The sequence below is a fragment of the Homalodisca vitripennis genome, chromosome 1 (assembly GCF_021130785.1).
Source record: "Homalodisca vitripennis isolate AUS2020 chromosome 1, UT_GWSS_2.1, whole genome shotgun sequence".
Taxonomy (NCBI): domain Eukaryota; kingdom Metazoa; phylum Arthropoda; class Insecta; order Hemiptera; family Cicadellidae; genus Homalodisca; species Homalodisca vitripennis.
The window spans coordinates 22027548-22049959 of record NC_060207.1 but is presented as its reverse complement, the minus strand read 5'-3'; the positions used below and the strand labels follow the sequence as shown (position 1 = coordinate 22049959).

The 22412-nt window shown below is 29.7% G+C and overlaps 1 protein-coding gene across 1 annotated transcript; it reads right to left on the bottom strand.

The window, feature by feature from the left end:
• Positions 1 to 1751: 1751 nt before the first annotated feature.
• Positions 1752 to 22151, bottom strand: LOC124352868. The gene is made up of 2 exons (XM_046802619.1): positions 22003 to 22151; positions 1752 to 1911 (listed from the first exon to the last, which is right to left on the bottom strand). Exons 1-2 carry the CDS (start codon positions 22028 to 22030, stop codon positions 1766 to 1768), a joined length of 174 nt encoding a protein of 57 aa, XP_046658575.1. The 5' UTR covers positions 22031 to 22151; the 3' UTR covers positions 1752 to 1765.
• Between the last annotated feature and the right edge of the window lie 261 nt (positions 22152 to 22412).

The following is a 22412-nucleotide window of genomic DNA, read 5'->3' as shown; positions in this document are numbered from 1 at the left end:
AAGTAAATTTATATTGTAATCCAGCGGCAGGCACAACGCGCTTGGAATCTGGTCTAGACCTGACTTGATGGCAGTGAATGCTAAACAATAGTCCTACAGTGGACTCAATCTTTTGTTAGGCGGCGAACCTGCGTTGAGAGTGATTCAAACAGGCCTGCAGGAACAGGAGCGTAGTCGGTGCAGGCCAAGAAACCACGCTCTGCTTCCATTCCGAGTTGAGAAGCGATAGAGTAAAGTCTTTAGTGCGAGTTTAAAAGTAGTGTCGGGCGTAGGATCCGTCGGTATAAATTATTTTAATACCGAACTCCAAGACCTTCACGACTAAAGAGCTAAGTACTTTGACTGAATTATTAAATTTTTCTAAATTTGAAATTTGAAAATTTAAGAAGTGAATTAATTTGAAATTGATTTGAAATTTGAAATTAACGATCAAATTCTGTTGAGAGTGAGCTAATATATATATATATAAATTGTAAAAAGGAGTAATTTATTTAAAATCGAACGTAAAAATTTAATTGAAATTTATAGGGATTCTAGTTAAAATTAAGAGCTGCAGGTGCTGCACCATATCCTGTAGGAACTTGTGAAAAATTCCTGTTGAGAACTGTTTAGTTTTGTTTGAGAATTTTTATTTTAAAGAAGTTTATAATTTTATTTTATTAGTTTTTGAGAAGAAGCCTATTTATTTTATTTCATACAAATTATTCAAGATTATTTTTTTTATTTTTATATTTTATACATACGTATTTAGAGGACAGTGAGCCCATGTTAAATCGAAAGTGCCTTGCCTAAGGAAGTAGTAATTTTAAACTATTGTGCAAAACATTGCTTGATGGAATACAAGGTTAATAATTGACATTTGAATTAATTTAATAAAACCTGAATATTTCTAAAAAGGTGCAGTTTCAATTTCCACCAGTTATCTACTTATATCTTAATGAGTTCGAGACTATTAAGGGTCATCATAATAAAAACAAAAAATTTTGTATATTAACATTTAGTATAATAAAGTAACTCATTATCAATTAAATTCTGCACTTTGAATTCTGTGTTTAATTTGTTGGACCTTATTTTGCTTCATCTTCAATATATTATACCTTGTCTATACGATTAAGTTAATCACACAAAGTAATCCATCATAATTCCAGTCTACATTTGGAAGTCTGTGTTTGGTTGGTTTTAGCTTATTTTATTCCATCTACAATATATTACACCTTGTGTATAAAATAGATAGTTGTTGTGTTATTTTTAGTTTCATTTTATGTAACATTAATGTCTGTTTATTTCTCAATTTAAAACCAAGGTACCACAACTTATCCAAAGTACCTCGTTTCATATGCTTTACTGTTTTAACTTTATATAAGAATGATTCCAGACCCTCTTATAATTACAAATGTCATTTTAATACTATTTTAATGATATTAACCAAACATATATGGGACATTAAAATAAAATACTTACATCATCATGTTTATTTGGACAATTTCTATGCTTATCTACAGACAATAAATTTTATAAAAATAAAAATAATGATAAGGTTACTAATTTTGAACTAAAGAAACCATCATGACAAGAAATTCTTCCACTTTCCTCTTCCATTTTACTATTTTCTCTAAATTGTATGAGTGGTCCAGACTTCGGAGCTGTAAGACGTTGCGGGAGGGTTCTGCGGACTCTCGGGGTTCTGGTGAGCCAGCAGGCCGGAGCCCCTGGCCCGACGCTAGACGGTGATGTAGTACTCCCGTGGGGGAGGCAGGGGCCTGTGTCACGCGTGCCACCCGTGCTCGTGTCGCTTCTTGCAGTTCTGGTGTAGCAGGTAACACAGTGCCATCGTGATAAGGATAGCGATCGTCACGGCCAACCCTATGGACATCCACACGATCTCCTCGTTGATCCCGGAGAAATTTTGGCCTGCAATTAGAACATTCAATAGAATGAATACTTTATATCGTTACATATCTAGTGAAGTTGAATAAAAAATTATATTCGACCACATGACACACATATATCTCTGTATTAAATATAAATACAGTATATAAATACAAATATAAATATAAATTAAATAAAAGCAAGTTGTTGTTGAAAATGTATTGCGCCTCTCAATTTACAAGTTTGATTAATATAATTGGTGATATAATATAACATATAAGATTTAAGCACGCCAATCTAGAATTTATTTCATATTCTTATAAATGTGCTTATCGTAATTAGTTATAATATATATTGATTAATACAGTAATATCAGTTGAATGTTTAAAAGTACGATATCAATATTAGTTTGCATTATTGCAAACTATTTGCGTATAGACGTACCTAAAACAATTGCTATTCGAACATTAAAAATATAAATCTAATCATATACAATTATAGGAGCATAAATTAATTAGTGCTAAATAATTATTTACCATTTACCTACATATAACTCAGACCTACCTTTATATGCTACAGGTTTAAAACACATGCTTTGGTGGTCCTTCAAATAAGGTTTACTATAAAAATACATAACCTAGTTTTTTTAAATCGTAGGAGTAATTTTAACTACGAAAGAAATCGATGAGACACGCTAGTTTTGATTAATATCCAATCTGAAGAGTATAAATATGATAAAAATAAGAAACGATAATTGATTTTTTCAAACTATCATCCATTAGACAAAGAGATAAAGAGACAGAAAGTCACCACTATAAGGATCTGTATATAGTCGCCTGCCGTTAATCAAAAGACGTTAATTTATCTTGACAAACATAATTTATAAATATAATGAATAAAAAATGCTCCTGAAACTCATAGGATGCGCTATATTTTATTTCACCAACTTTCCTGTGTTCAGAATTAAATATCACATATTGTTTTCTATCCAATAAATAATTAAATGAAGTCAACATATAAAAATTAAAATCGTAATTCTTTTTTTAAGATTGTATGACAAGGTTTGCAGTTCTATGAGGTGACAGTATCTCATTTCTGTGTGGAACTGAAAGTTTAATATTATTAGGATAAATTAAAAGTAAATATTAAAAGAATACTACTATAATCTATAATAAATAAATCCATAGAAAGACACCAAATTGTTCATGTTAATAATTACTCACAAATGAAGGTCATGGTTAAATAGCGATACTAGCCATAAACAACCAAAATAATACTAAAGCACTATAAAAATAGTTATTTAAGGGCCCGTATAGTACATACAATTTTAAATGATTAGATGTATATAATACATTGTAATTAGGAGGTCAGAACTAATGAAGAACGTTAACGCCCAATATGACTTTTTTGTAAATAACAATTAGGGAGCAATAAGACTATCTATACATTTTATGTAAAATTATAAATTTTCAATTATCAGTAGGTAACGTGGCCTATTACTTAACGATATTAGGCTTTTCAAATCGCTTAGTTTTTCATATATTTAGATCAAAATTCTTGGGTGCTTATAAACTTACTTCTAAAATTCTATAAGACAGCTGTATGAATGCTCGTAGGTACAATAAGCTCTACCAATCAAAGCAGAGGTTGTGCGAGACCAATTTGTCCATATCCACGACAAAGGGGCTGTGTAACATTATTGAATTACACCCACTGATGCATTGTTTTACTGCTGTCCTAATTACAGACTACTCTTAAGCTATAAACCCGTCAAAGGGCTTAAAGGCCCCTTTATCTTTTTTATTTAATAAAATTTTGATTCTTTCAAAAACATTCGAAAAACTAAAAATTCAAATTTCCCAAATCCTCTTTATTAATTAAATTTCAAGAAAATTACAATCTTTACTAAAATGAATTAATAAAGCAAGATATACACAAAGTATAGAGTAATTAACTTATAAGTGACAATAACGTGGCGTATAGAGTTAGTATGAGTTTAAGTTTTGGGTTTGGCTGTTGCCTGACTGCAGCAACCATTCTCTTTGCCTATGGGAATTCGCTAACTAGACAGATGATCTCTTGGTGTGTGACGCTCACAAATTACAGACTTCTACTCCTTATGTTTGTCTCATTGTATTTTAAAATAAATAACAGACTTTAAAGTGCTTAAGGAATTTATGTAATATTTTCTTTGCAAAATATTAAAATGTTATTTGGAAAATTTAAACAGCAGAAACAGTATTTTATTTTGTTTCATAAAAAACCTATTTATTTCAATTTCATATTTTTAAACACACTTGACTTTACTTGTCAAATTAATTTTACTAATATATATATATATATATAATATATATATATATAAGTAGATATGAATGTGGGGTTTCCTGGCTCACTTTTGGGGACAGTCAGAAAATCAATGTAAAAATACTGTCCATTGAACAATAAAAAATCTAAGAAATCTAACAGGAAACCACGAATGTAAAATACTGTCCATTGAACCATAAACAAATCTAAGAAATCACGAATGGAAAATAACCGGAATCTTTAGCTGTTTTTACTGTTCATTGTAGGCTTCTAATTTACTTAAGCTATTTTAATGAAAAAATCCAGAAATCTTCGAAATCTTTATTCCACGAAGTTAATTGTAACACAGTCTTTATCTTTAATAGTCTTCTTTCCAGTAACAACCAAGTGTAATTTATCATGTTTATTCAATTCTTATAATCTTTTTTTCATCCAAAAACAGTCAAAAATCTGTTTGGCAAGTGTACTTTACAATCCTTCCAACTCGGCAATTATTGTAAACCCGAATTTATCTTTCATTTTCTCCAAATTCACAATTTTGTGTTTCTTATTTTCTTCTAATTCTATTAATTTCTTGTATTCTTTGAACTTTAAATCACCAACCTCATTTAATTCCTTTAGTAGCTCCATTTACATAAGAAAAAAATTTATTGAAAAAATAGTATAAAGAATTTAAATTACCCCCTACAAACCAATATAGTACTATTTTGTCCTATAACTATACTATTTTTTCAATAATTTTAAGTCTTAGTTTACAGATTTTTCTATAATAAATAGAAGAATCTATCACTGTTTCACCAGAAATTGTGCTGATTTCTGTCAAATTCAAGTAAAAATCATTACTTTTTTCAAATTCATAGTTAAGAAAATTTTCCCTATTTAAATGGAGGGTGAAAAAGTAACATGTCCATTCTGCAAAAAAGAAATTTTAAGAAGAAACTTCGATCGACATTACAACTCAAAAGATTCACTTAAAGAACAAAGACATTTACTACAAGGAATTGAATCATTTAAGACAATGGGCCAAAGAAAATAAAATTGACGATCACGAAAAGATGTTCAATATTGAACAATTACGAGAATTAAAGAGAAATTTCAAAGTTGAAAAGAAAAATCTCAATCTATTTAATGATGAAAAAATTAATTCAATCGCTGAAAAATTGGCTATCGAAAACTAATGATAAACAAAGTCTGAAATGATCGAAGAAATTGATAAACACAAATCTGAAAATATCATTGATGTAGAAGTTTTATCGTCTATACACGGTCTTTTCAAGCAATACATTTTAACGAATTTAAACGATAATTTCATGTCACTTTACAAATATCTTTCTATTTTGCGGCCAGAGATTAAGAGTTTAATAGAAAAATTTCAAGAAACTGTGAAAAACAGTAAAGGATATATCTCTTTGGAATGTGAATACGAACGAACTTTAGTGAACGGTGAAACGCAAATTTGCCCAATGTATTTTACTATAAAAGCAGACGAAATCTTTTGACATAAACGACTTTATTACTAAGCAGTTTAACAAATTAACCCATCGAGAACAAACAAATCATCCAAATAGAGGATCAGGGGTGGTCATTTAAACGTTGTAAACAACTAGTTTTGAGCCTTAACAAACACGAATTTATGAACGCAGGATCATATATCGATTTACCAAAGAAAATCAAAGATAAAAAAGCTTGTATAAATATAAAAAATAAAGATGATTATTGCTTTATTTATTCTATCCGATGTGCTATTGAAAAACCTGAAAAGAATGCTGATAGAGCAAAACAATACGAACAATTTGTAAATGACGAGATATTTTTCAGGTTTCGAGTATCCAATGTCCTTAAAAGATATACAATCATTTGAAAAACGAAGTTACAATTCTAAGTACAAGTATCCGAAAATGTCAATAAATATCTACAGTTATGATGAGAAATTTAACATTGTTCCGTTGCAAATTTCAGAAATGTATGACGCCGAGTTAGAAGTTGATTTATTGTATGTAAAACAAGAAGATAAATCTCATTATGTTTTAATAACCGATCTAAATAGATTAGTGAGTTCACAGTTATCCAAGCATAAAGAAAGGAAATTTCTATGTAGGAGATGTTTTAAGCCATTTCTACAAATCTAGAGATTTAGCAGGACCATTTAGAAATTTGTAAAAATCACGAAGTTTGTAAGCCAATTATGCCATTTCCAGGTCAAACAACTAAATTTACTAATTTATCAAAAGAAGTTTAGCCATCCGTACGTTATTTATATGGATTTTGAAAGCATATTAGAGAAGATTCCCACATGCAAAAACAATCCGCAAAAATCGATCACAAACCAAGATTCAGAAGCACATTCCATATGGTTTTACTCTATACTTAGTGTCTAATGTGACCAATCGTATGTACAAGCCGATATGTTATCGAGCAAAAAAATGAAGAAGATTTGCCAAATGTTTCCTGCAAAATTGTTTGAAGAACTTAATAAATTATCGAAATACATAGCTAAAAAGTATAATTCTAAGAATAAAATACCTATGAAATTGACCGAAGAAGAAGAAATTGCATATCAAAATTCAAATCTTTGCCATATTTGTGAATGTGAGGGTTTTGATAATCAAACAAGAAAAAAAGTACGAAGATCATTGTCATTTAAAACAGGTAAATTTAGAGGTTCAGCTCATTTATCTTGTAACTTGAATCTCAAATTTCCTCAGAATATTCCAGTTTTCTGTCAACAATATGTCATGTTATGATACTCATTTGTACGTAAAAGAGTTGGCAAAACAGTATGGTAATGTTGATTTGATTGCAAACACCGATGAGAAATATATAAATTATTCTGTAAATTCTGGATATGGATATGAGTTTGAAGATGATAAACCAAGAAAGTTCATCAAGTTTTCTTTTGTAGATACGTTCAGATTTATGGCATCGTCTATAGAAAAGTTAGCTAAAAACCTCAAAAAAGATGATTTCAAACATACAAATCATTTTATACAAGATGGTCTGAACGCAATTCTAGATAGACCAACCAAATGACGAAGAAGAAATCTTTAAAATTCTATCTGGAAAAGGAATATTTCCCTATGAATTTATCGACAGTATTGAAAAACTTGATTACACAGAAGAATTGAGAATTCAAGATTTCTATTCACTTTTGACAGATGAGAGCATATCTGAGAAAGATTTTCAAAAACACTACTTAAATGTATGGAACAAATTAAAAGTAAAAAAATCTAGGAAATTATACTCCGATCTCTATAACATTCAAGATGTTCTATTGCTCGCTGATATCTTTGAAAATTTTAGGAATATTTGTTTGAATTGCTATAAACTTGATCCAGCACACTATCTAACAGCTCCCAGTCTTGCATGGGATGCTATGTTAAAATTAACGAATATAGAATTACAATTAATTAGTGATTATAATATGTATTTGATGATCGAAAAAGGTATTCGCGGAGGCATTTCTCAATGTATTAAACGATATGTGAAAGCAAATAACAAATATTTAAAAGATTTTGATAAGACAAAGCCCGAAAACTATTTGTTGTACGTCGATGCAAACAACCTTTATGGGTATGGACTTATGCAAAATTTACCATATAACGAAATCAAGTGGATGGATCCTAAAACGTATACAACAGCAGAATGGAAAGAAACAATTTTGGAACTCACTGGCGACGAAGATTATGGATATATTTTAGAAGTTGATCTTGAATATCCAACAAATTTGCATGAACATCACAAAGATTTACCTCTTGCTCCAGAACATTTTAAAAACAAACTTTGCACAACTCTTTTAAACAAAACAGAATATGTTGTTCATTCTAGAAATTTGAAATTCTATCTAGAACAAGGTATGATTTTAAAACATGTGAATAGGGTTATTGCGTTTGATCAGAAACCTTTCATGAAAGAATATATCGATTTTAATACTAGTATGAGAACCAAGGCTATAAGTGGACTTTGAGAAGGACTTTTATAAGCTTATGAACAACTCGGTTTTTGGAAAATCGATGGAAAATGTAAGAAATAGATGTGATATTAAACTAGGAAACCGAAGAATTTTCAATGAAACAAGCTAAGAAAACAAATTTTCAAATGCTTCAATATCTTTGACGACAACTGTATAGCGAGTCACATGTACAAACAAAAGGTTAAATTTAACAAACCGATTTTACATAGGATTTTCAGTTCTCGACCCTCTCAAAATTGCTAATGTACGAGTTTTATTACAACAAATTAAAGAAGTTTGATCCAGATTTGAATCTGTGTTACATGGATACAGACAGTTATTTTCTAGAATTGAAACGAGATCCTTTTAAAATTATTAAAGAAAATATAGATGACTTTGATACAAGTGATTATCCAAAAGATCATGAATGTTTCACTACTAAAAAATAAGAAGGTAATAGGGAAATTCAAAGACGAACTAAATAGCGAAGTTTTAGAAGAATTTTGTGGTTTAAGATCAAAGATGTACTCGTACAAAATATCTAGACAAAAATCCAGTTAGGTGTAAAGGAATTAAGAGAAGCGTTGTAAATAAAACAATAAATATCGAAAACTTGAAGAGATGTTTGTTCGAAAGATAAAGAAGAATTTAGGGAGATGACTGTAATAAAAAGCTATAAACATGAATTGTATACCATCACCATAAACAAGCTGGCACTGAACGCTAAAGATGATAAGAGAATCGTTCTAGAAAATAAGATCGATACAGTACCTTATGGCTATAAAAATGAAGCAAAATCTGATATATTAGACGAATTAAATAAACTTGGAAACTTTGAAAATTGAGAAATAACCGGAAGTGTTTACGAATATGAATTGAGAAAGTCAAAGCTGTAATTTTTTCTATATAAATGGAGGCCCAAAAGAAGTGTACAATATGTCAAGAATTTAGACTTTTTGAAGAATTTTCTAAAAATAAGAATACCAAAGATGGATTATACTATTATTGTAAAGATTGTAATAAGAAATATAGAAAAGAATTATATGATAAAATGGAAAAATTAACTTTAGAAGAGAAAGAATGCACACCGCTGTAAAATAGTTAAGAATATTTCTGAATTTAAACAATTGGCATTATAGTAAAGATAAAAAACAAGCATATTGTAAAGAATGTATTAAACAAATCTTTGCTAGACCAGTTCATTGCGTATGCGGAAGAGAAATTCAAACATTTCTATAGTCTTAAAAGACATTTACAAACAAACTATCATAATTCGAATGTTTAACATTTTCATCGTGTAATTTAAGATATTCTATAAATCAGTCGAGATTCTGTCATATTTGTAGTAAAATGATTTCCGTTGTATAAAATATTCAAAGATTCTTTCATTTGGTTATACAGATTGATAGAATTTGGTTCGTCATCAATGAACAAAATCTCTAATTCAGGATAATTTATTTTTAGATGTTTTAATCGGTTTGGTATTTCTCGTTTCTGAGCTCTGATAACGTAATAAGGCCATTCCCACATGTGATTCTTCTTAATTAACACAAAAAACATGGTGTTTTTTCTTATCAAAATCTTTACATACCATATCTCTCTTCATTAATTCCATTCGCAATTCTTGATTCTCTATTTTCAATGATTTCATTTCATCTTTAATTTGCAAGTGTTTAACTTCGTCCTCTAAATATTTAATCTTGTTTTCAAAGTTTGTACACACCAAATTTACGAATGCTTGGTAAAACATCTCTCGTAACCCATTGTTGAAAGCTTTTGCTTCTATTTTATGAGATCTTAAAATTAACGAAATAAAGTCCTGATTCATTAATGAAAATAGTATCTTTGTGAATATTTGCGAGGTGGCCCTCGAGGGCTACCTTATCTTTTAGATAAAAGTATTGAGATTTGTCACCTTCATCGACATTATTTTCTAATCGCTTTTTCTGTATTGTTATATTCCAATATTTCTGCAACATCTTTAGCCTTAAAAACCAAAATTCATTATTTTCGTCAACAATTGTTAAAATTTCTTTATTATTGAATTTTAGTTGATTATTTCTTAGATCTATGACTGACTCCATTTAGATAGAAAAAATTTAACAAGCAAATTTTTATTTTGAGAGACCTGGTTCATTAACGAAAACAGTGTTATTTTGGAAGGTTTTGAAGGTAAGCTATTATAGCCCCCCTTATATTTAGATTAAAATAGAAGTTTTTTATCATCTTCGTCAACGTTTATTCTGATCGTTTGCATAGTATTTTCATATTCTAGAATTTTTGCTACGTCTTTAGCCTTAAACCAGATCACATTGTTTTCGTCAACAATCGTAAAGATATGTTTGTTATTGAATTTTAGTTGATTATTGAGTAGGTCTACAACTGACTCCATTTAGATAGAAAAAAAATTTAACAAGCTATTATTTGAGTGTAAAGGTCGAAAATAGTGTCTGGATGTAATTTTTTTGTAAGAGTCGCGATTTCGATACCCTTGAAAATTTATATCTTCTAGTCTTTTCTTGAAAGTTTAAAGGTAAGAACGATTCGTTCCCCCTAGAAAGACGTGTTTAGAATTTTAAATGTTGTCTTAATCCACTACCATACTTAGAACTTCTAAATCTGTATTTATAGAGTCTTCCTCCAGAAATATTTTGTAAATCGTTAGAATCTACATCAATTGTGCTGTTAACAACTTTTTTAATAATCTCTAATATTTTATCTTCGTCTTCTGTATCTAATGTAAAAGAATCTGATTCTGTATGTTTTAAAATATTTACAGAGCTTTTAATATTTTTAAACTGTATTTCTACTACGAGTTCTGGCTTATATTTTTCATCTAGAAGATTGTATAAAACTTGCTCTTAAATTTCTTAAAATCTGTCTCGACATTTTGTATTAATTCTAAAATTTTATTATTTCTTTCTTCTTCGATTTTAATCTTTTTCGCTTTGTAATAATGTTAGTGCTCTATCCATTTATAAAGAAAAAAATTTGGAACGCGGAACGTGAACGTGAACGTGGAACGTGAACGTGAACGTGGAACGTGAACGTGGAACGTAGAACGTGGAACGTGAACGTGAACGTGGAACGTAGAACGTGGAACGTGAACGTGGAACGTAGAACGTGGAACGTGAACGTGAACGTGGAACGTGGAAGATCTAAGAAATAATCAACTAAAATTCAATAATAAAGAAATTTTAACAATTGTTGACGAAAATGATGAATTTTGGTTTAAGGCTAAAGATGTTGCAGAAATATTGGAATATAACAATACAGAAAAAGCGATTAGAAATATGTCGATGAAGGTGACAAATCTCAATACTTTTATCTAAAAGATAAGGTACCCTCGAGGGCCACCTCGCAAATATTCACAAAGATACTATTTTCATTAATGAATCAGGACTTTATTCGTTAATTTTAAGATCTCATAAAATAGAAGCAAAAAGCTTTCAACAATGGGTTACGAGAGATGTTTTACCAAGCATTCGTAAATTTGGTGTGTACAAACTTGAAAAACAAGATTAAATATTTAGAGGACGAAGTTAAACACTTGCAAATTAAAGATGAAATGAAATCATTGAAAATAGAGAATCAAGAATTGCGAATGGAATTAATGAAGAGAGATATGGTATGTAAAGATTTTGATAAGAAAAAACACCATGTTTTTTGTGTTAATTAAGAAGAATCACATGTGGGAATGGCCTTATTACGTTATCAGAGCTCAGAAACGAGAAATACCAAACCGATTAAAACACATCTAAAAATAAATTATCCTGAATTAGAGATTTTGTTCATTGATGACGAACCAAATTCTATCAATCTGTATAACCAAATGAAAGAATCTTTGAATATTTTTATACAACGGAAATCATTTTACTACAAATATGACAGAATCTCGACTGATTTATAGAATAATCTAAATTACACGATGAAAATGTTAAACATTCGCGAATTATGATAGTTTTGTTTGTAAATGTCTTTTAAGACTATAGAAATGTTGAATTTCTCTTCCGCATACGCAATGAACTGGTCTAGCAAAGATTTGTTTAATACATTCTTTACAATATGCTTGTTTTTTATCTTTACTATAATGCCAATTGTTAAAATCAGAAATATTCTTAACTATTTTACAGCGTGTGCATTCTTTCTCTTCTAAAGTTTAATTTTTCCCATTTTATCATATAATTCTTTTCTATATTTCTTATTACAATCTTTACAATAATAGTATAATCCCATCTTTGGTATTCTTATTTTTAGAAAATTCTTCAAAAAGTCTAAATTCTTGACATATTGTACACTTCTTTTGGGCCTCCATTTATATAGAAAAAATTACAGCTTTGACTTTCTCAATTCATATTTCGTAAACACTTTCCGGTTATTTCTCAATTTTCAAAGTTTTCCAAGTTTATTTAATTCGTCTAATATATCAGATTTTGCTTCATTTTTATAGCCATAAGGTACTGTATCGATCTTATTTTCTAGAACGATTCTCTTATCATCTTTAGCGTTCAGTGCCAGCTTGTTTATGGGTGATGGTATACAATTCATGTTTATAGCTTTTTATTACAGTCATCTCCCTAAATTCTTCTTTATCTTCGAACAAACATCTCTTCAAGTTTTCGATATTTATTGTTTTATTTACAACGCTTCTCTTAATTCCTTTACACCTAACTGGATTTTTTGTCTAGATATTTGTACGAGTACATCTTTGATCTTTAAAACCACAAAATTCTTCTAAAACATCGCTATTTAGTTCGTCTTTGAATTTCCCTATTACCTTCTTATTTTTAGTAGTGAAACATTCATGATCTTTGGATAATCACTTGTATCAAAGTCATCTATATTTCTTTAATAATTTTAAAAGGATCTCGTTTCAATTCTAGAAAATAACTGTCTGTATCCATGTAACACAGATTCAAATCTGGATCAAACTTCTTTAATTTGTTGTAATAAAACTCGTACATTAGCAATTTTGAGAGGTCGAGAACTGAAAATCCTATGTAAATCGGTTTTGTTAAATTTAACCTTTTGTTTGTACATGTGACTCGCTATACAGTTGTCGTCAAAGAATATTGAAGCATTTGAAATTTGTTTTTCTTAGCTTGTTTTCATTGAAAATTCTCGTTTCCTAGTTTTAATATCACATCTATTTCTTACATTTTCCATCGATTTTCCAAAAACCGAGTTGTTCATAAGCTTATAAAAGTCCTTCTCAAAGTCACTTATAGCCTTGGTTCTCATACTAGTATTAAAATCGATATATTTCTTTCATGAAAGGTTTCTGATCAAACGCAATAACCCTATTCACATGTTTTAAAATCATACCTTGTTCTAGATAGAATTTCAAAATTTCTAGAATGAACAACATATTCTGTTTTGTTTAAAAGAGTTGTGCAAAGTTTGTTTTTAAAATGTTCTGGAGCAAGAGGTAAATCTTTGTGATGTTCATGCAAATTTGTTGGATATTCAAGATCAACTTCTAAAATATATCCATAATCTTCGTCGCCAGTGAGTTCCAAAATTGTTTCTTTCCATTCTGCTGTTGTATACGTTTTAGGATCCATCCACTTGATTTCGTTTATATGGTAAATTTTGCATAAGTCCATACCCATAAAGGTTGTTTGCATCGACGTACAACAAATAGTTTTCGGGCTTTGTCTTATCAAAATCTTTTAAATATTTGTTATTTTGCTTTCACATATCGTTTAATACATTGAGAAATGCCTCCGCGAATACCTTTTTCGATCATCAAATACATATTATAATCACTAATTAATTGTAATTCTATATTTCGTTTAATTTTAACATAGCATCCCATGCAAGACTGGGAGCTGTTAGATAGTGTGCTGGATCAAGTTTATAGCAATTCAAACAAATATTCCTAAAATTTTCAAAGATATCAGCGAGCAATAGAACATCTTGAATGTTATAGAGATCGGAGTAATTTCCTAGATTTTTTACTTTTAATTTGTTCCATACATTTAAGTAGTGTTGAAAATCTTTCTCAGATATGCTCTCATCTGTCAAAAGTGAATAGAAATCTTGAATTCTCAATTCTTCTGTGTAATCAAGTTTTTTCAATACTGTCGATAAATTCATAGGGAAATATTCCCTTTTCCAGATAGAATTTTAAAGATTTCTTCTTCGTCATTTGGTTGTCTATCTAGAATTGCGTTCAGACCATCTTGGTATAAAATGATTTGTATGTTTTGAAATCATCTTTTTTTGAGGTTTTTAGCTAACTTTTCTATAGACGATGCCATAAATCTGAACGTATCTACAAAAGAAAACTTGATGAACTTTCTTGGTTTATCATCTTCAAACTCATATCCATATCCCAGAATTTACAGAATAATTTATATATTTCTCATCGGTGTTTGCAATCAAATCAACATTACCATACTGTTTTGCCAACTCTTTTACGTACAAATGAGTATCATAACATGACATATTGTGACAGAAAACTGGAATATTCTGAGGAAATTTGAGATTCAAGGTTACAAGATAAATGAGCTGAACCTCTAAATTTACCTGTTAAATGACAATGATCTCGTACTTTTTTTCTTGTTTGATTATCAAAACCCTCACATTCACAAATATGGCAAAGATTTGAATTTTGATATGCAATTTCTTCTTCTTCGGTCAATTTCATAGGTATTTTATTCTTAGAATTATACTTTTTTAGCTATGTATTTCGATAATTTATTAAGTTCTTCAAACAGTTTTGCAGGAACATTTGGCAAATCTTCTTCATTTTTTGCTCGATAACATATCGGCTTGTACATACGATTGGTCACATTAGACACTAAGTATAGAGTAAAACCATATGGAATGTGCTTCTGAATCTTGGTTGTGATCGATTTTTTGCGGATTGTTTTTTGCATGTGGGGAATCTTCTCTAATATGCTTTCAAAATCCATATAAAATAACGTACGGATGGCTAAACTTCTTTTGATAATTAGTAAATTTAGTTGTTTGACCTGGAAATGGCATAATTGGCTTACAAACTTCGTGATTTTTACAAATTTCTAAATGGTCTGCTAAATCTCTAGATTTGTAGAAATGGCTTAAACATCTCCTACATAGAAATTTCCTTTCTTTATGCTTGGATAACTGTGAACTCACTAATCTATTTAGATCGGTTATTAAAACATAATGAGATTTTATCTTCTTGTTTTACATACAATAAATCAACTTCTAACTCGGCGTCATACATTTCTGAAATTTGCAACGGAACAATGTTAAATTTCTCATCATAACTGTAGATATTTATTGACATTTTCGGATACTTGTACTTAGAATTGTAACTTCCTTTTTCAAATGATTGTATATCTTTTAAGGACATTGGATACTCGAAACCTGAAAATATCTCGTCATTTACAAATTGTTCGTATTGTTTTGCTCTATCAGCATTCTTTTCAGGTTTTTCAATAGCACATCGGATAGAATAAATAAAGCAAATCATCTTTATTTTTTATATTTATACAAGCTTTTTTATCTTTGATTTTCTTTGGTAAATCGATATATGATCCTGCGTTCATAAATTCGTGTTTGTTAAGGCTCAAAACTAGTTGTTTACAACGTTTTTAAATGACCACCCTGATCCTCTATTTGGATGATTTGTTTGTTCTCGATGGGTTTAATTTGTTAAACTGCTTAGTAATAAAGTCGTTTATGTCAAAGATTTCGTCTGCTTTTATAGTAAAATACATTGGGCAAATTTGCGTTTCACCGTTCACTAAAGTTCGTTCGTATTCACATTCCAAAGAGATATATCCTTTACTGTTTTTCACAGTTTCTTGAAATTTTTCTATTAAACTCTTAATCTCTGCCGCAAAATAGAAAGATATTTGTAAAGTGACATGAAATTATCGTTTAAATTCGTTTAAAATGTATTGCTTGAAAAGACCGTGTATAGACGATAAAACTTCTACATCAATGATATTTTCAGATTTGTGTTTATCAAATTTCTTCGATTCATTTCAGACTTTGTTTTATCATTAGTTTCGATAGCCAATTTTTCAGCGATTGAATTAATTTTTTCATCATTAAATAGATTGAGATTTTTCTTTTCAACTTTGAAATTTCTCTTTAATTCTCGTAATTGTTCAATATTGAACATCTTTTCGTGATCGTCAATTTTATTTTTCTTTGGCCCATTGTCTTAAATGATTCAATTCCCTTGTAGTAAATGTCTTTGTTCTTTAAGTGAATCTTTGAGTTGTAATGTCGATCGAAGTTTCTTCTTAAAATTTCTTTTTTGCAGAATGGACATGTTACTTTTTCACCCTCCATTTAAATAGGGAAAATTTCTTAACTATGAATTTGAAAAAGTAATGATTTTTACTTGAATTTGACAGAAATCAGCACAATTTCTGGTGAAACAGTGATAGATTTCTTCTATTTATATTATAGAAAAATCTGTAAACTAAGACTTAAAATTATTGAAAAAATAGTATAGTTATAGGACAAAATAGTACTATATTGGTTTGTAGGGGGTAATTTAAATTCTTTATACTATTTTTTCAATAATTTTTTTCTTATGTAAAATGGAGCTACTAAAGGAATTAAATGAGGTTGGTGATTTAAAGTTCAAAGAATACAAGAAATTAATAGAATTAGAAGAAAATAAGAAACACAAAATTGTGAATTTGGAGAAAATGAAAGATAAATTCGGGTTTACAATAATTGCCGAGTTGGAAGATTGTTAAAGTACACTTGCCAAACAGATTTTTGACTGTTTTGGATGAAAAAAAGATTAAAGAATTGAATAAACATGATAAATTACACTTGGTTGTTACTGGAAAGAAGACTATTAAAGATAAAGACTGTGTTACAATTAACTTCGTGGAATAAAGATTTCGAAGATTTCTGGATTTTTTCATTAAAATAGCTTAAGAAATTAGAAGCCTACAATGAACAGTAAAACAGCTAAAGATTCGGTTATTTTCCATTCGTGATTTCTTAGATTTGTTTATGGTTCAATGGACAGTATTTTACATTCGTGGTTTCCTGTTAGATTTCTTAGATTTTTTATTGTTCAATGGACAGTATTTTACATTGATTTTCTGGACTGTCCCAAAAGTGAGCCAGGAACCCCACATTCATATCTACTTATATATATATACATAAAATCATTAGCATTTTCAATAATATTTCATTCATAATATTACGTAAATGTAACTAAAGAGTACTTAACAAGCGGGTGGATAGCAATTTAGTAGGGCCGCGATGCATTATTTGAAGGAATACGAATTAAATATCCAATACTGGAAAAAGTTTTCATTAAAGGACTCGATAAACTGTTTAATTTTATTGGGAGAAAGCTCTGCATGCACAAACTCGTTATTGCTAGAGTTTGTATTGCATTCAACGTTTCACTGAAACAAAACGGATGAAAGTAACAATTCTCTGAAATCCTATCAGTAATTTTTGTATCAATATTTTATACCCACGCAACTGAATTTGTTTGCAACAAAACAAAACAAGTTCTATCAAATTAAATATTGGATTATGCCATACTTATATCAACTTTCTCGTAAGTTTGTAATTACTCGTATTACATTTTATAATTTAATCAAACCGCAATTTAACCATTTAATAGATACTTTGACGGGTATTGGGATCTCTGCCTCTGCCACCTCACTAACGAACTGACACCTGCCTCTAAGGTCTAATTTATTAGAATAGCGACGATGAATAATCGATAAAAAGATAACAGAGTGTCAAAGATTTAAAGAATTGAAATAATATCAGCCGTTTTTGTGACTATAAAAAACGAGGCATTGCATGAGCCTGTCAGTAAGTTTCGTGCCTGTCAGTAAATGTCTACATTCCATCCAACATGTTTAAATTAAATTTTTAATCTGATTATAACCAATAAATCAGAATATTGAGAGACCATAAAGAACGTAACAAAAGTCTTGCCAACCAGTCTTACAATGTAACTTAATTACACGTACGACTATCTCGCTGGATAAAATGTGATTGTACTCAGTATGCATATAGAATTTATTGGTGAGCTATTTTCACGTTCCTATCATGGGTACACATAAGATCAATATAAAAATGCTACAACTTTATGTTTATCATTATCTTGACGATTACTCATACAGACTACGACACTATTTTAAGAAGGTCCTGTCCCTCTCTAAATAATCTTGACGTTCTTCTGATTTTGTTTTATCTGAAATGATGCAGCAACTCACCATTTCTAATTAGTTACTGCATTACAGAATATTAGAAAAGTAACCTTTTGTTGCAGTACTAACGTTTGTTCCTGTCATATGTAACCATGAATATAGATTTTTATGATTACAGAATCATTATTACCACTGATAAAATGATCGATATATTTTCTACGCCAAGTTAAAAGTGCTGAGACGCAGGATACTGATTAGTGAAATCCTCTAAACATGCTCAAAAGCTGCTAAATTTCAACTGGACCTTTATGTTACTGTAATATAAATCAGGACCTCTTTTCACTTTATGTACCACCATTTACAACCTATTCCTCTTCCCAATAAAACACTACAGTATTTCTATTTTATTATATGTGTTGTTGTCTTGATATATAATAAGTCTGTTAAAAATATACTTTTCCAAAAACAAGCAGAATTTTCTTTAGTATCTTTGAAAAATGTTTAGATTGACTTCAAAGACGTTTTAGCTAGTGCACACATTTCAAATAGCTCTACATGAGTTTTCTTTCATTACTTAAAAACTTGTTCTACATAACGACTTTAGTTGATGATTATGAATGTTTTATGCATAGGCACGTATTAAATTTGATGACTTTCTTGTAATAAGTGTCCACAGAATGCCTGTGAGCCCCAGATTATTTTCTGCGTATATTTTAAAGCATATGCTACTGTATAATCTTCTACTCAGTAACTGATTCTTTGTCATTGTTTATGGTTTCTTTTATTGAAATTTGTAGTTATGGTTCTAGAAGTATTGTAAGAAACAGAGAAAAACAAATAATTTATGGCATGACTCTTTAAAATTGCTCTGTTTGTCGGGCAAAATATGTTATAAGTCTCTGTTTATTATTCCTAAATTTAATTTTCCTTTTATTGAACTAATGTGTAAATAAATAATTAAAATGTTTTATAACATACAAATATTAAAGGTTCGTGACTCGATTAGAAAGTTGGATGTAGACACAAATATAATCACCCTTAATATTTACGACAGGGTATCCTGGGGATGTGAAGCGTGGTAAGGTTCAGCGAATCGTGTGTGGGAAAGTGCGTTCATCCAAGGAAAGGGCCCAGAGGCCTTTTTCGAATAGTTCAGATATATATTCGATAGGGTAAAACATCTTTGAGTCTATAAGATCTACTGATGTGGCCATTAGTTCTAATAAAAATCTCATTTATCCCATCCAACTAGGCCTACTGTAATTTTGTGTTGTTAGTTTCTCAACTAAGTCTGTTCTCATTCAAAAATATTACATTTCAAATATTTATAAAAATTGTTTAATCAAATTTTAAGTAGGAAAACACTTATCACGAGGAAATACTGATAAGACTACTAACTTACTGTAGTTTAGTCAAACAGAATGATTAATCACTGTATTCATTTGTTGCTAATTAAAAAGTTCAATAATCAAAACAAGCCGAGGCATCCTTATACAAATAAAATAATTTGTCTTTTAGTTGGGAAGGGCTAACGTAACTGAAGCAAACTTCCAAATGTATAAGATTACGTTGTTGACTCCCAAGTTTAGTTGGACAGTTCTACAAGAGTAGCTGTTTCGGGATTTAGTTTAATTAGTGTTCAACATCACCAAAACTCTAATGATTCTAAAACAGTACCACAGATTACAATTATCGTATTCTGGGTCACTCAGCACCTTCTTACTACTGTAAAGTGAACTTTAATTTTATGAGTAGTATTTAATGTGAAATACTAATTATAGCCAAAGATAAATTTATATTCTAAAATGCCATCAAAAACAATTCAGGACGAATGAATCTGCCTTTTTTTAATGTGGCAGATGCCATATACCCTTCTTGTATTCATATATTTCATAGCACCAATTTATTGAACACTGGCAGTATGTATATATAATGCCTTGGTATTATGTACATAACCGTTAATATTTTAACTAATTATAAAATCAAGATGTATCGAAGTCGTACTTGCTTTGCCCAGTTTTTTTAATAACATCCATAAATGTCTTATAATGGCAACTGTTCTAGGGAAAAGTTTAACATTATTCAAACTGAACTTTTAATCCAATAACATAACCAAAAGTTGCTTAACCGTAACTAAATCGAGGTGAGTATTTTTACCTGGAAAGTGCCTTTTGTCAATTCGCAGCAGTCCATTAATTGAGTATTATCTTGGCCGTGAATAACTATAATACATATTTCGTTCTACAGGTTTCCTATGGATAACGGACAGAAACATACATACAACAAAAGAATAATTTTTCCAGGCCACTGATTAGTAGACAGTATTCAAAATTCCACGCCTACAGCTCAATCTCTCGTTCTCAAGATTTCTTGAAGAAAGTAGACCATTGCTAATATTCACCAAAATTCCATTAAATATATGTACCATCATCATAAAACTTATTGCAATGTTTCAAATCCTTGCATCTATTGTTTTTAGATATCGTTTTGACAGTCATACCTACAGAAATGAAATTATCGATCTCCAAGAGTGACGCTGGACCACGTGTAATGTATTTTATATATTTTATCAAGCACTATTTGTAGTACTGTAGCATAACAAATAAAATATTAATATCGCTAGCTTAGGTAATTAGATTGCGTTCACGTGTTAGTAATCGATGTGTTAGTAATCAAACAGGAAACAGAAACATTACCTGATAAGGTTTATTAGTATAAACCGTTAGTTAAATTACGCAAATTTACAACTTAAAATTGTAATATATATTTATATGTATGTAAGTAATATATATATATATATATATATATATATATATATATATATATATATATATATATATCAGGCAAACGTTTTAAGTATCAAGAAAAACCACTAATATAACAAAGTTTATAAGAACATAGTTTCTATTATTTATATTTCGGTCAGCACTTTTTACAAAATGCTAATCTAGCTATTTAATAACCAATAACATACTCTACAAGAATTAAACTTAAACAATTTACCTAATACAATCGAGTAAATATCTAGTAGGTGTTTTAATTTTCAATTAACTAATATTCATATTTAGTTTATATGTAACATGTACGTTTCTTCTCATCAACCTTCAACTTACTTGATATTCAAATAAAAACCTTTAAAATCCTAAATCTAGTAAAAATGTGCGAAACTGTGCGAACACTTGATATGCTCATTTAACATCTCAGAATTATATTATACATTTTGTTAATCTTACACCACTAGAAGAGACGTTCTGCATTTTCAAAATCCTTGTGTTCTAACACATACAATTGGATAATACATAGTACACAGCTAATTCCTATTCGCACTTGACCATTCTTGGGTACATATACAAAATTAATGTTATAAGCTGAAGATCAAGATAATCCAAATAAATATAATAATATACCAAGTATGTTTTTTCCAATAAAGATTATCGTTGCAAAATGTTTGAAACTTGTAATGCGGGCAAATTTTTAGGTTAGTGATCATCTTTGTAAGATATAGTACCAATAAGTGCAAACTTTCCTGCTTTTATGTACAAGACTTTTTAATTTGATCACTTGAGAGCCGTTATTGAAGTTTTTAGTAAGCATTTACCGCATCTTATAAAATCTTTAAAATCAGTGGAAAATTTGACAAAAGCTACAAGGCCGAAGGAAAGTGCATATGTTTTATACATATCCAAATAACCGATATTGTTTCATTATATTATCGGGTATCATACGATGTTATGTTACCTGAGTAGTTTGTGATGAATCTCTGCATTAGCTTTAGTCTACATCCATGATAAAGTAAGTACGTTAGTTATAGTGTGCTGTTTATGATTCAGTAAACACTTCTTTGCATCTATGGTATTACTGCATGTCATACTAGAACGGTGTTTATGATAACGGTTACTGCTGATAAGAGTGCAATTTATGATAGAGTTAACTCGTCTTTGCATCTATGGTAGTACTGTGTGTATTAGAATGGAATGATGTTTATGATAATATTTATTGCCGATAAGGGTGCAATTTATGATTGATTGAACTCGTCTCCATATATCGTAATACTGCATGTCTTATAATAGAACGATGTTTATGACAACGTTTAATGCCTATACTGTTAAAGAGTAGTTTACGATACTACTTTACTCTAAGGTACGTAA